At 43.9% G+C, this 14,744-nt stretch overlaps 2 protein-coding genes, 1 long non-coding RNA gene and 1 other non-coding gene across 7 annotated transcripts in view; 2 read left to right on the top strand and 2 right to left on the bottom strand.

Moving 5' to 3' along the window:
* Positions 1–9,784, bottom strand: part of NCR3 (natural cytotoxicity triggering receptor 3) — a 32,037-nt gene extending 22,253 nt beyond the window's left edge. For all 3 annotated transcript variants that reach the window (XM_061399149.1, XM_061399150.1, XM_061399151.1), the window contains exon 1: positions 9,366–9,784. In XM_061399149.1, the coding sequence (XP_061255133.1) occupies positions 9,366–9,699 (334 nt within the window). In that variant the 5' untranslated portion in view covers positions 9,700–9,784. The remainder of the gene's footprint in view (positions 1–9,365) is intronic.
* Positions 1–10,314, bottom strand: part of LOC133236916 (uncharacterized) — a 50,578-nt gene extending 40,264 nt beyond the window's left edge. The window contains exon 1 of the long non-coding RNA XR_009733073.1: positions 9,791–10,314. This is a non-coding gene — a long non-coding RNA (uncharacterized LOC133236916). The remainder of the gene's footprint in view (positions 1–9,790) is intronic.
* Positions 10,315–10,406: 92 nt separating this feature from the next.
* The window catches only part of PRRC2A (proline rich coiled-coil 2A), an 18,374-nt gene continuing 14,036 nt past the window's right edge, over positions 10,407–14,744 (top strand). The window contains exons 1-7 of one of the 2 annotated variants that reach the window (XM_061399075.1): positions 10,407–10,594; positions 12,394–12,568; positions 13,066–13,243; positions 13,614–13,713; positions 13,805–13,877; positions 14,213–14,356; positions 14,509–14,660. In XM_061399075.1, the coding sequence (XP_061255059.1) occupies positions 12,457–12,568; positions 13,066–13,243; positions 13,614–13,713; positions 13,805–13,877; positions 14,213–14,356; positions 14,509–14,660 (759 nt within the window). In that variant the 5' untranslated portion in view covers positions 10,407–10,594; positions 12,394–12,456. The remainder of the gene's footprint in view (positions 10,595–12,393; positions 12,569–13,065; positions 13,244–13,613; positions 13,714–13,804; positions 13,878–14,212; positions 14,357–14,508; positions 14,661–14,744) is intronic. The other variant, XM_061399074.1, reaches the window with a different exon arrangement.
* On the top strand, positions 12,752–12,882 carry LOC133237088 (small nucleolar RNA SNORA38). Its single transcript, XR_009733121.1, has one exon. It is a non-coding gene; the product is annotated as a small nucleolar RNA SNORA38 (small nucleolar RNA).

The raw sequence follows: 14,744 nt of genomic DNA, 5'->3' as shown, positions 1-14,744 counted from the left end.
TTATGTTCTACTGCAGTAACTGATACGGGAGGAGGACAGATAACAAACAGTAAATATAATTTTAAATTTCTATGCTCTATTTTAAAATGACAGGCTCCTCCGTCCATGGGATTTTCCAGGCAAGAGTACTGGAGTGGGGTGTCATTGCCTTCTCCGATAAAGAGAGTAATAAGATAAAAAACCCAACAGGGGGCCAGGAGATCAAGTCAGTAAATCCTGAAGGAAATCAGTCCTGAATATTCATTGGAAGGACTGATGCTGAAGCTGAAACTCCAATACTTTGGCCACCTGATGAGAAGAAGTGACTCACTAGAAAAGATCCTGATGCTGGGAAAGATTGAAGGCAGGAGGAGAAGGGGAAGATAAAGGATGAGATGGTTGGGTGGCATCACCAACTTCATGGACATGAGTTTGAGCAAACTTCAGGAGTTGGTGATGAACAGGGAAGCCTGGCATGCTGCAGCCCATGGGGCTGCAAAGAGTCAGACATGACTGAGCAACTGAACTGCACTGAATAGGGGGCCAAGTCATCTAGGGTCTTGTAGGCTGCAGTAAGGACTTTAGCTTTTATTCTGAGAGAAATGGAGTGGCACTGCAGGACTCCGAGTAAAGGAATGCTCTTCAACCTCCTTTGAGAAAAGGCCCACTCTGGCTTCAGTGTAGAGAACACTGTAGGAGCAGAGGTAAGCATAAGACGACCAGTTAGGAGGCTGTTCCTGTAAACCTGGTGAGAGATTAGGATGGCTCAGATCAAGGCAGAAGCAGTGGAAGTGAAGAGGTGGGATTCTGGATGTTTTCTCAAGCTAGGATTTCCTGTCTGATTCAAAGTGTAGAGTGTGACAACTAAAGGAATTGATGAGGTTTCCAGGGTTTTCGACTTAACTGGAATTTTCATTTTTATAAAACATTTACTTATTTGTATTTATTTATTGGCTGTGCTGGGTCTTAACTGTAGCACACAGGATCTGTGATCTTCGTTGTGACATGCAGGATGTTTAGTTGTGGAATGTGGGATATAGCACCCCAATCAGGGATCGAACTCGGACCCCTGCATTAGGAGTGTGAAGTGTTAGCCACTGGACCACCAGGGAAATCCCTGAAATTTTTAAACTGTCATCAGCTGAGATGGTGAAGGCTGTGGACAGAGAAATTATTGAAAGACTAGAGATCAAATGGAGAAGGAAATGGCAACCCATTCCAGTATTCTTGCCTGGAAAATCCCATGGACGGAGGAGCCTGGTAGGCTGCAGTCCATGGGGTTGCGATGAGTCAGACATGACTGAGCAACTTCACTTTCACTTTTCACTCTTATGTATTGAAGAAGGAAATGGCAACCCACTCCATTATTCTTGCCTGGAGAATCCCAGGGACAGAGGAGCCTGGTGGGCTGCCGTCTATTGGGTCACACAGGTTTGGACATGACTGAAGCAACTTAGCAGCAGCAGCAGCAGAGATCAAAATGTTTGCTTTTGGACATACTGAATTTGAAACCATCTGTTAGACATCTAAGAGGTGATGGCAAGTACACAGCTGTGTATACAAGTCCAGTGTTGGAAGTGAGGTCTCTGATGAAGATACACATTTGGGAAGTTATTAGCATATTAACATTATTTCAAGCCATGAGGCTGATACCCTTGACATTTGCAGTTTGAGTAGAAGGTGGGGATGAAGACTTGACTGGAGTGGCTTTAACAAAGAAAGAGAGGAGAGAAGGAGATTTTGAGTACAGAGAGCACTTCCAAGAAATTTTGCTGTGGTAACTGTCCAGGGGAAGGGGACGAGAGAATCATTTGAAAGTTTGAGAACTGAAGTCATCTCAACCACCTTCATCTTTTTTTTTTTTTTTCATCTCAATCATCTTAATGAGCCTCAGGATAAAACTCTTACCAGATTCCTACTAAATTTGCCACTCTCATTTTCCATAATGGACAGGCAGGTGTAGGTTCCAAATCCATGCCTCTGCTTATCAGTTCACAGGGCCCAAGATGTGCACTTGCTCCTCAAACCTGGCTAAATCTTAACAAGTTCTTCATATCAGTTAATAACTTTCCCTAATCACTTTCAGACTTTCCCAGAAACATTTCTGACCTACCCAGGCACAGTCTGATTCTTATTCCTCTACTTCTATAATATAAATTAGTAACTAAAATGGACACAAATGGGCGAATTTAATTCAAATGACCATTGTATCTACTCTGTGGGCAAAAATCTCTTAAAAGAAATGGAGCAGCCTTCACAGTCTACAAAAGAGTCCAAAATGCAGTACCTGAACCATCTCAAAAATGACGGAACGATCTTGGTTCGTTTCCAAGGCAGACCATTCAACATCACAGTAATCCAAGCCTATGCCCCAACCACTAATGCTGAGGAAGCTGAAGCTGAACAGTTCAAGACCTTCTAGAACTAAGACCAAAAAAAGATGTCCTTTTCATCACAGGGAACTGGAATGCAAAAGCAGGAAGTCAAGAAATACCCAGAATAACAGGCAAGTTTGGGCTTGGCGTACAAAATGAAGCAGGGAAAAGGCTAACAGAGTTCTGTCAAGAGAACACACTGGTCATAGCCAACATCCTTTCCCAACAACCCAAGAGATGACTCTACACGTGAATATTACCAGACGGTCAATACCGAAATCAAATTGACTATATTCTTTGCAGCCTAAGATGGAGAAGCTCTATACAGGCTTCTATATCAGCTTCTATATCAGCAAAAACAAGATACGGAGCTGACTATGGCTCAGATCACGAGCTCCTTATTGCAAAATTCAAGCTTAAATTGAAGAAAGCAGGGAAAAATACTAGACCGCTCAATATGACCTAAATCAAATCCCTTATGATTATACAGTAGAGGTGATGAACAGATTCAGGGGATTAGATCTGGTAGACAGAGTGCCTGAAGAACTACGGACAGAGGTTCATAACACTGTACAGGAGGCAGTGACCAAAACTATTCCAAAGAAAAAGAAATGAAAGAAAGCATGATGATTGTCTGAGGAGGCCTTACAAATAGCTGAGAAAGGAAGAGAAGCAAAAGGCAAAGCAGAAAGGGAAGGATACACCCAACTGAATTCAGAGTTTCAGAGAATAGCAAGGAGAGATAAGAAAGCCTTCTTAAGTGAACAATGCAAAGAAATAGAGGAAAACAGTAGAATGGGAAAGACTAGAGATCTCTTCAAGAAAACTGGAGATACCCAGGGAACATTTCATGCAAAGACGGGCACACTAAAGGACAGAAACAGCAAGGACCTAACAGAAGCTGAAGCTATTAAGAAGAGATAGTAAGAAGACACAGAAGAACTATACAAAAAAGGTCTTAATGACCCAGATAACTATAATGGTGTGGTCACTCACCTAGAACCAGACATCCTAGAGTGTGAAGTCAAGTGGGCCTCAGGAAGCATTACTATAACCAAAGCTAGTGGAGATGATGGAATTCCAGCTGAGCTATTTCAAATCCTAAAAGACAATGTTGTTAAAATGCCACACTCAATATGCAAGCAAATTTGGAAAACTCAGTAATGGCCACGAGACTGGAAAAAGTCAGTTTTCATTCCAATCCCAAAGTAAGTCAAGGCTAGAATGTTCAAACTACCATACAATTGTACTCATTTTACATGCTAGCAAGGTAAATGGCAATCCACTCCAGTACTATTGCCTGGAAAATCCCATGGACAGAGGAGCCTGGTAGGCTACAGTCTATGGGGTCGCAAAGAGTCGGACACAACTGAGCAACTTCACTTTCACGATTTCAAGGTAATGCTCAAAAATCCTTCAAGCTAGGCTTCAACAGTATGTGAACTGAGAACTTCCAGGTGTACAAGCTAGATTCAGAAAAGGCAGAGTAGCCAGAGATCAAACTGCCAACATCCAATGGATCATAGAAAAGGCAAGAGAATTCCAGAAAAACATCTGTTTCACTGACTATACAAAAGCCTTTTACTATGTGGATCACACCAAACTATGAAAAATTCTTCAAGAGATGGGAATACCAGACCACCTTACCTGCTTTCTGAAAAGCCTGTATGCATGTCAAGAAGTAACAGTTAGAACCAGACATGGAACAATGGACTGGTTCAAAACTGGGAAAGGAAGTAAGTCAAGGCTGTATATTGTCACCCTGTTTATTTAACTTATATGATGAGTACCTCATGCTAAATACCGGGCTGGATGAAGCACAAGGTGGAATCAAGATTGCTGGGAGAAATATCAACAATCTCAGATATGCAGATGATACCACTTTAATGGCAGAAAGAGAAGAGGAACTACAGAGCCTCTTGATGAAGGTAAAAGAGGACAGTGAAAATGGTGGCTTAAAATCCAACATTAAAATAACTAAGATCATGGCCTCTGGTCCCATCACTTCATGGCAAATAGATGGGCAAACAGTGGCAGATTTTATTTTCTCAGGCTCCAAAACTTTTCACTGTGGATGATAACTACAGTCATGAAATTAAAAGACGCTTGCTCTTTGGAAGAAAAGCTACAACAAACCTAGACAGCGTATTAAAAAGCAGAGACATCACTTTGCCAACAAAGTGCATACTCAAAGCTATGGTTTTTCCAGTAGTCATGTACAGATGTGAAAGCTGGATGATAAAGAAGACTGAGCACTGAAGAATTGATGCTTTTGAATTGTGGTGCTGGAGAAACTCTTGAGCGTCCCTTTGACAGGAAGGAGATCAAACCAGTCAATCCTAAAGGAAATCGACCCTGTATATTTATTGGCAGGACTGATGCTAAAGCTGAAGCTCCAATACTTTGGCCATCTGATGCAAAAAGCTGACTCAGTGGAAAAGATCCTGATGCTGGGAAAGACTGAGGGCAGGAGAAAAGGGGAAAATAAAGGATGAGGTGGTTAGATGGCATCAGCGACTCAATGGACATGAGTTTGAGTAAACTCGGGGAGATAGTGAAAGACAGAGGAGCCTGGCATGCTGTGGTCCATAGAGTCGAAAAAGCTGGGCAGGCCTGAGCAGCTGACTGGACAACAACAACAACTTCTAAAATTTTCTGTGCATATCTCTGGTGCCTTCAGAACATAGTTGTTGTTAACGGGTCACTGGAGAAATTAGAGGAAATTAAAACACAGCTGGAGGCAAATGAAAATGAAAACACAATGATCTAAAATCCATGGGATGCAGCAAAAATATTTCTAAGAAGCAAATTTTCAGTGATACAAACCTACTTCACAAGACAGGAACTGAAGAAATCAGAGGAAATTAAAACACAGCTGGAGGCAAATGAAAATGAAAACACAATGATCTAAAATCCATGGGATGCAGCAAAAATATTTCTAAGAAGGAAGTTTATAGTGATACAAACCTACTTCACGAGACAGGAAAAACCTCAAGTAAACAATCTAACTTTACCCCTAAAGGAACTAGATAAAGAAGAACAAACAAAACCTAAAATTAGTAGAAGAGAAGAAATAATAAAGATAAGAACAGAAATAAATGAAATAAAGAAAAAAAAACACTAACGAAACTAAGAGTTATTCTTTGAAAAGATAAACAAAATCGATAAACTTTTAGCCAGACTCACCAAGAAAAAGAGTCCAAATCAATAAAATCAGAAATGAAAAAGAAGTCAAACTGACACCACAGAAATAGAAAGAATCATAAGTGAAAGTGAAGGCCACTCAGTCGTGTCTGACTCTTTGCGACCCCAAGGACTATATAGTCCATGGAATTCTCCAGGCCAGAATACTGGAGTGGGTAGCCGTTTCCTTCTTCACTGGATCTTCCCAACCCAGGGATCAAACTCAGGTCTCCCACATTGCTGGAGGGTTATTTACCAGCTGAGCCACCAGGGAAGCCCAAGAATACTGGAGTGGGTAGCCTATCCCTTCTCCAGCAGATCTTCCAGACCCAGGAATCAAACCGGGGTCTCATGCATTGCAGGAGGATTTCTTTACCACCTGACCTACTAAGGATCATAAGAGATTGCTACAAATAATTATATGCCAATAAAATGGACAACCTAGAAGAAATGGACAAATTCCTAGAAATGTACAATCTCCTAAGAGTGAATCAGGAAGAAACAGAAAATATGAATAGACCCATTACTGAAATTGACTCAGTAATTAAAAAAAAACAAACCTTCCAACAAGCAAAAGTTCAGAACCATAATGTCTCTACTAAAGATGAATTCTACCAAACTTTTAAAGAAGATTTAACATTCATCTTTCTCAAACTATTCCAAAAAACTGAAGAGGAAGAAACACCTTTGAACTCATTCTATGAGGCCAGTATCACCCTGATATCAAAACCAGATAAAGATACCATGAAAATATAAAAATCATAGGCCAATATCACTGATGAACAGATACAAAAATCCTCAGAAAAAATCAGCAAATGGAATTCAACAATACATTACACATGTACACCATGATCAAGTGGGATTTATCCCAAGGATGCATGGATGGTTCAATGTCGGCAAATCAATCAATGCGATATACCACATTAATGAACTGAGAAGGAAAAATCATATGGTCATCTCAATAGATACAGAAAAAAGCTTGTGACAAATTTAACATTCATTTATGATTAAAACTCTCTAGAAAGTGGGCTTAGAGGGGATACACCTCAACATAATAAAGGCCATATATGACAATCCCACAGCTAACATCATACTCAATGGTGAGAAGCTGAAACATTTCCTTTAAGACCTCACCACTTTTATTCAACATAGTATTGGAAGTTCCAGCTATAGGAAGTCAGACAAGAAAAAGAAATTCAAATTAGAAAGGAAGAAGTAAAACTGTTAGTTTGAAGATGATATACATAGAAAATTCTAAATGAATTTGGTAAGTTCAAAAATTTGTAACTTTACCAATGAATCTGGTAACAATTGCAGGATATAAAATTAATACACAGATATCTGTTGCATTTCTACATACTACCAATGAACTATCAGAAAGAAAAAGTAAGAAAACAGTCCCATTTATAATTACATCAAAAAGAATAAAATACTTGGGGACAAATCAAACTAAGGAGCCAAAACACCTGTACTCAGAAATCTGTAAGACACTGATGAGAGAAACTGAAGACAACACAAACAAATGGAAAGGCACCATGCTCAGGGATTGCAAGAATTAAAATTGTTAAAATGATTATGCTACTCAAGGCAATCTGCAGATTCAATGCAATCCCTGTCAAGATACCAATGGCATTTTTCAAAGAACTAGGACAAATAATTCGAAAATTTGTATGCTGCTGCTGCTGCTAAGTCACTTCAGTCATGTCCGACTCTGTGCGACCCCATGACGGCAGCCCACCAGGCTCTGCTGTCCCTGGGATTCTCCAGGCAAAAACACTGGAGTGGGTTGCCATTTCCTTCTCCAGTGCATAAAAGTGAAAAGTGAAAGTGAAGTCGCTCAGTTGTGTCTGACTCTTAGCGACTCCATGGACTGAAGCCTACCAGGCTCCTCCGTCCATGGGATTTTCCAGGCAAGAGTACTGGAATGGGTTGCCATTGCCTTCTCCACGAAAATTTGTATAGAAACACACACAAAAAAAACACGAAAAGTCACAACACAGAAAGAACAAGATTAAAAAATGGGCAGAGGACCTGACTAGACATGGAGAACAATATAAAGATTCTTCAAAAATAGAACTACAATACAATAGAGTAATTCTAGTCCTGTGTCTTTATCTGATGGAAATGAAGACATTAATTCAAAAGATATATTTACCCCACGTTCACTGAAGCATTATTTATAATAGCCAAGATATGATAGGTGAGTGGATAAAGAAGATGGTGTGTGTGTGCGTGTGTGTGCGTGTGTGTGATGGAATATTACTCAGCCAGGAAAAAGAAAGCAACCTTACCATTTGTGTCAACATGGTGGACCTAAAGAGTATCATGCTAAGTAAAATAAGTCAGACAAAGAAGACAAATATTGTATGATTTCACTTATGTATAATCTATAAAAACAAATGTAACAAAGCAGAAATAGAGTCACAGATACAGAGAACAAACAGGTAATTGGGGGAAGGGTAAGGAGAGAAATAGGTATAGATTAAGCAACAGAAACTTCCGGTTACAAAATAACTGAGTCCTAGATATGAAATGTACACTGTAGGGAATATAGTCAATAATTATGCATGGTGACAGATGATAACTAGACTTATGATCATTTTGAAATATCATTTTGAAATATTGATATTTAAATCACAGCGTTGTATACCAAAAACTAACATAGTATTGTAGGCTAACTATACTTCAAAAACAAACAAACTCATACAGAAAGAAATCAGATTTGTGGTGGAGGGAGAGGGAAATGAATGAAGGCAGTCAAGAAATATAAACCTCCAGTTATAAGTAAATACTAGACGTGTAATATACAGCATGATAAATACAATTGAAACTGATTAAAGTTGTTAAGAGTAAATCGTCAGAGTTCTCATCATGAGGAAAAAAATACATTTTTTTCTGTTTAAGTTTGTAACTGTATGAGATGATGGATGTTCACTAAATATGGTAATCACTTCATGATGTTTGTAAGTCAAATCATTATATGCTATACACCTTAAATTTATGTAGTCGGAGAAGGCAATGGCACCCCACTCCAGTACTCTTGCCTGGAAAATCCCATGGACAGAGGAGCCTGGTGGGCTGCAGTCCATGGGGTCGCTAAGAGTTGGACAGGACTGAGCAAATACACCTTAAATTTATGTAGTACTGTGTGTCAATTGTGTCTCAATAAAACTGGAAGAAAAAATAATGTATCACCATCGGTGCATCAATTGTAACAAACGTGCCACACTAATGCACATGTTAATAATAGAGAAAACTGAGGCAGGGGAAGGAATAGACTAGCATTCTCTGTACTTTCTGCTCAATTATTCTGTAAACTTAAAACCGCTTTAATAAAAATCTATTTTACGTGTGTATGTGTGTTAATCACCCAGTCGTGCCCGACTTTTGTAACCCCATGGACTGTAGCCTGCCTGAATCCTCTGTCCATGTAATTCTCCAGGGAAGAATACTGAAGAAATGGACTGGTTGCCATTTCCTTCTCCAGCGGATCTTCCCCACCCAGCGATCCAACCTGGGTTTCCTGCATTGCACGCAGATTCTTTACCAGGGAAACCCCTATTTTTTAATATATACCCAATGGGTAAAAAATAGATGTTGAATGATTTGCTGAACAAGTAGGGGGTATGATTAGAGCAGAATAAATCCATGGGTTTGAAGAGTCGGAGAGGACTCAGCACGCGCTCGCTCGCGCGCTCTCTCTCTCTCTCTCTCTCTCTCTCTCTCACACACACACACACACACACACACACACACACACACGAGTAACAGAGCTTCCCAGGTGGCTCTCTGCCAGTGTGGGAGACGCAAGAGACATGGGTTCGATACCTGGATTGGGATGGATTGGAAGGATCCCCTGGAGTAGAAAATGGCAACTCAGTTCAAGATCGCCTGGAAAATTCCACCGGACAGAGGAACCTGGAAGGGTACAGTCCATGTAGTCCCAGTCCATGCGGTCCCAAAGAGTCAGACACGACTGAGCGACTACACACACACACACACACACACACACACACACACGTAATCGGAGACAAAGGAGGGGAATGGTACTGCATTTCGCAGAATTAAACCCGTTATGAAGTAAACGGAAACTGTCAATAATATCAGATATATAAATATATTCACGAAAATTACAGATTATAAAATTAAATGCCTTAGTCATTAGTTGCCAATATTTTGAGGAATAGGTTATTTGTACCCTATCTTTGTCCAAGCGATTTGCATATATTATGCAAATAAGTAGAACTACTCACAGAGTGCCTCTGTTCCGTGATGCACTCCCCTGGACTCTTGGATTGGCCTGTCAATCTACCTTATTTGCATGACGTGATTTAATAAATGAAGGCCCCCGCCCCCTCATGCTTTCACCTCTCGCGAAGATAAGCGTGAGTTGGAGCTCTTCCCTGGTTACGTAAGCTCCGCCCTCCGGCAGCTAGTCCCTTCCGCCCAGTCTTCTAGCTCTATCTCCTTTGCGGATAGTACTATAGGCCTAGCATCGTTTCCTTCCACTCTTGGCGTCTCTACGTCTCTCCGTTCCCATCTTTCCACGAACGCACTACGCACGCTCCGCCTCTTTCTTCCCCTAGTCGTCGTGCAAATTCTGCGTCCCAACACCCAGGCCGACCGGCACCGCATTCCCGCCCCCTCTGCACGTCTCAACGGCCGACGCCGGGAGCCTGCCTCTTCAGCCAATCGGCGTCCTAGCGCCTATAAGTCCCTCCTCTTTATGCAAATAACTTATGTCAGCTTCGCACGCTCTGCTTTTTTTTTAAAAAAAGGACAGCCCTGGAAGTAAAGAGGGATAGGGTAGAAGGTGCCCCGCCCTTTATGCAAATAAAGGGGCGTGTCCAGGCGCGGAGAGAGGCAGGAGGGGGGGCACTCCCGGGGGCGGCGGTTGCCCGGATGGGCCGTTAGTCGGAGCCCAGCCGCGGAGTGAGCGAGGGAGACGGGAGGAGCCGAACCCGGCGCCATCCGCCGCCATCCGCCCCCGCCCCACCGCCATCCCACCCCGGGGAGGCGCCTAGGCCCCGGTCCCGGACCCCCGCGCACCCGGCCAGGTGAGTCTGGGCGAGCCGAATGCTAACGCCCTTTTCCGGCGCGGGAGCGGTGGTGGCGGCGGCAGCGGCGGCGGCGGCGGCGGGCCGGGGGGAGGAGAAGCTGCCATTAGCCGCCGCCATTTTGTCCTCCTGCTGCCGGGCCCTGCCTGCCCCTCCCCCTCCGATACTCCCACCCTGGGACCCGCATCTCTAGCCCGTCTCTGAGCCTATAACCTGCCCGTACCCACTCACCTTCTGGCTTCATGGGGAGACCTCCCCCCTGGCTCCTGGGCCATAACTCCCCACCCCCCTTGCGCTCCTGGACTATCACCCCTATTTATGGGTCCCCTTCCCTGCTGCCGCTCTGGAGTGGGCCGCGCCTGACTGTCCTGCTCTCCCAAGAGTCTTCTTTCCTCCATAGTGGACCCCTCCCATCACCCAGCGCTAAGGTCTCCCTTTTTTGACGCCCCACTTCTCGTTCAGTCACTCCCACTCTGGAACCCTGCTTTTATCCCGCATCTGTGCTTTATACGTTCCTCATCTTCTCTGCTTTTTTCATTTCTCATCTTCCTTATCACCTTTCTATCCCAACTCCTCCTCTCTCCTGGGTCTCCTGACATTGCTTCCTTTAGTCTGCATCCTTTTCCTGCCATTCCCGCTTACGTGTATTATTTTCCACCGGCTTTCATAATTCTCTGTTATTTAGTTTTGTTTTTTTTTTTTCATTATTCTATCTCTGTTCCCTTCATAAATTTTCAAAGACTGGCCTTCTTAAACACCTCCAAAGCTACCCCCATCTCCTCATCTAATGTGGCTTAAAGTTCTTGATTTTAGTTGTCATCCTGGTCTTGTCTGGATATCTCACCAACTCCCTCTCTCTTTCCTTTACACCATTGTCTACAAACAAATGCCTGGTCACCCAGGAACACTAACCGATGTTGGAGAGTTTGGTCGGCTTGGGGAACAAGGAAAATCAGGGAAAGAAATGACTGCTGATGGGGGGTAGGAAAATGAAGTTGATTCCAGCCTTGGCCCCATGGTTACTTGGTGTTCTTGACGTGGATCCATAATGCTTTGTTTTACCCACGTGTATGTAGGGTAAACCAGAGCCCACCAGTATGCCATCTTCAGACAAACTTTTTTCCAGGAGCTGCGATGGGGGCAAGTGTAGGAAAAGATGGAATATTCAAAATACTTGTTTCTGTAGCTTGGGAATATGTAGTGCCCCAGTTGTTCCCTGAGGAATTCTCTGGCACCATCCCCCAGTCTGGCTGAGCAAGCTCATAAAATCCTTAAACTCCTGCATACCTTCCTGCAAAACTTTGCCGGATGGGAGGGAGACTGCAGGGACTAGAACCCAGGGCAAACTTAGGAAGCTGGTATCTAATGAGTAGGAGAGCTAAACCGCTCTTCCTTCCATGACGGATCTATATGCTTCTGGTTTTCTCTAGGGCTTGAACTTGTTTTTATTGTAGGTATCTGAAATGATTTTGATGGAGAGAGATTATTACTTGTGGGCGTAATGAGGTTGCAACCCTTTATAGATTGGCACAAAGGGGAGAGTGTTTATACTAGGAAGATACTGGATTTTTATTTGGGTTTCCTTGGCAAGGGGTGTCTGGGGGAAAGAGGAAATATGGCATTTGGGCTCTGTGAGGAAGATGGTTGCTTAAAGGAACTGGGGTGTTTGAATAGGCTAGAGGAAGAGGCATAAGAGGGCCATGTATCTGGGCCCCAGTAAGAATAAAAGGGAGCATCTAGGCTTCTATTGGGAGGCCCTTGGTGGAGCAGAGAGTGAAACACTTGGTGTCTGGTCACAGGTTCCGGCACGTTTTGGGGGAGGCGCCTGTAGGACCCAACGTACTCAATGAGCTTCCAGCGCAATGTCCGATCGCTCGGGGCCGACTGCCAAGGGGAAGGATGGAAAGAAGTATTCCTCGCTCAACCTGTTTGATACATATAAGGGCAAGTCTTTAGAGATCCAGAAACCCGCTGGTGAGGGTCCTGCACTGATGTTCCTAATTATTGGAGGATGAGCATGAATGGGTCATGTATTTCAGAGCTCTTTGAAGGGAAACACCTGTAGTACATATATCAAAAGGTTAGAGGAACACTAAAGACTTTCCAGTTTTATCTTGGATCCTGTAGGGGACGTTGTGCTTTTGGTGAACACCAGCATCCTCCTACAAAGGCGTGTCTGTGGTTTCCTGTCTTTGGACACGTAAGAATTGGAGGCAAAGAAATGTGGACTTGGAGAAGTCTAGGGCCAGCTTGCTCCTTGCAGGCTCAAGATCAACCATCCCACATAGAATTACTGAGTGTAAAGCCCTTCAGCCTTCCTTGTTGATAGAATTTCAGAGACTGCCTAGGGCAAAGAGAGAGAAGCTTTATAAGAGAAGACGTTGGCGATGTCTGTAAACGGGGCCTCGGGTAGGATGCTGTCAGATTTCCCTTTAGAGGCATTTTCCATTCTCTCTCCATCTTTTCTCCAGTTGCCCCTCGCCATGGCCTGCAGAGTCTCGGGAAAGTTGCCATTGCTCGGCGTATGCCACCCCCGGCCAACCTTCCAAGCCTGAAAGCCGAGAACAAAGGCAATGACCCCAATGTCTCATTAGTGCCGAAAGACGGAACAGGATGGGCAAGCAAACAGGAGCAGTCCGACCCCAAGAGGTGGGTGGAAACCTGGGGGATCTAGAGTTAGGAATATTTTAACTTTGAACTTCAGGATGAATTGGGGCTTGTACTAATGTGGCCAGATGAGAGTCAGAGACAAAGAGGAAAGACCCTTTCCTGCATATTGCAGGACTCCTGTTAAATGACTAAGGAGTGGTACCTTTAATTTTTTGTCAGGTGTGAGGAAAGTTTGAAGAACAGATGACAGTCTATGCAAGCTTGATGAGCTTATGGTGTTTTGTCCTAAAACTTGTAAAAAGTAGTGAGAAGGCCTGGGTTTGGTTCCTGTCCTCCACCAGTTGGAGAAGCAGAGGAGCCGGTACCATCTCAGACTCTGAATAACCTTCCCACCTTACCATCCCTTCAGTTCCGATGCCTCAACCGCTCAGCAGCCGGAATCGCAGCCACTGCCGGCTTCACAGACGCCTGCCTCCAACCAATCGAAACGACCGCCAGCAGCCCCCGAGGTATCTGAAAAACTGGATGTTTTTTAGGGAGCAGGGGCAAGAATGGCTTGTAGCTCCTCATCATGTCACCATTATCTCTCTGCTTCCCCAGAACACTCCTTCGGTTCCAAGCGGGGTAAAGTCCTGGGCACAAGCCAGCGTCACCCATGGAGCACATGGAGATGGTAAGCACAAGGCTGTTTGAGGAGGTCTCTCTGGGCACCATAGTAGGCAGGAGTCCTGCACTATACCTTCAGCAAAGTGTTCTTGTAATCTTTTGGCAAAATTTTGGATCACATATTTGGTTTCTTGCAAAACACATGAGCAAGATTTGTTGCAGATTTATGTGAAAGTGAGAGGTGGGTATCCCCAAACTGATCTTGTTTCTTGAAGAATGAACACCTAATACATAGGGGGTGAGTTTGGAGGCAGAACTGGATCGGTACCTGTCAGAGCGTTACACTTTCACAGTGTATCCTCAGTAAAGATACTTGTGTCTCTTGTACCTCAACCCCAACAGGTGGAAGGGCATCAAGCCTACTGTCACGATTCTCTCGAGAGGAATTTCCGACCCTGCAGGCGGCTGGCGACCAGGACAAGGCTGCCAAGGAAAGGGAGTCTGCCGAACAGTTGTCTGGGCCCGGACCAAGCCTCCGCCCCCAAAGTGAGTGGCCACTATTAGTGAGTGAATGGGTTAGGAATCCACCTTTTGACCAGGATATTACCTTATTCCATTTCAGAGTGAAGTGCTGGCTTATTCATCTTTCTCCTCATCATTTTCAGCTATGTTCACTCTCTGTCTTTTCCAAAATACAGATTCTACAACTTGGAGGGACGGAGGTGGGCGTGGCCCTGATGAGCTGGAGGGCCCGGACTCCAAACTTCATCACGGCCATGATCCCCGGGGTGGACTGCAGCCTTCGGGCCCACCCCAGTTCCCTCCCTACCGCGGAATGATGCCGCCCTTCGTAAGTTAGGATATCTTCTTTTGGATTGATTGTGCTGGAAGCTAGAGTTAGGAGTTACAACTTAGTCTTTGGAGGGGACAGCTG

Source organism: Bos javanicus, chromosome 23 (genome assembly GCF_032452875.1).
Source record: "Bos javanicus breed banteng chromosome 23, ARS-OSU_banteng_1.0, whole genome shotgun sequence".
NCBI lineage: Eukaryota > Metazoa > Chordata > Mammalia > Artiodactyla > Bovidae > Bos > Bos javanicus.
The sequence above is the reverse complement of the archived record's forward strand: the minus strand, read 5'-3'. Positions and strand labels throughout refer to the sequence as shown.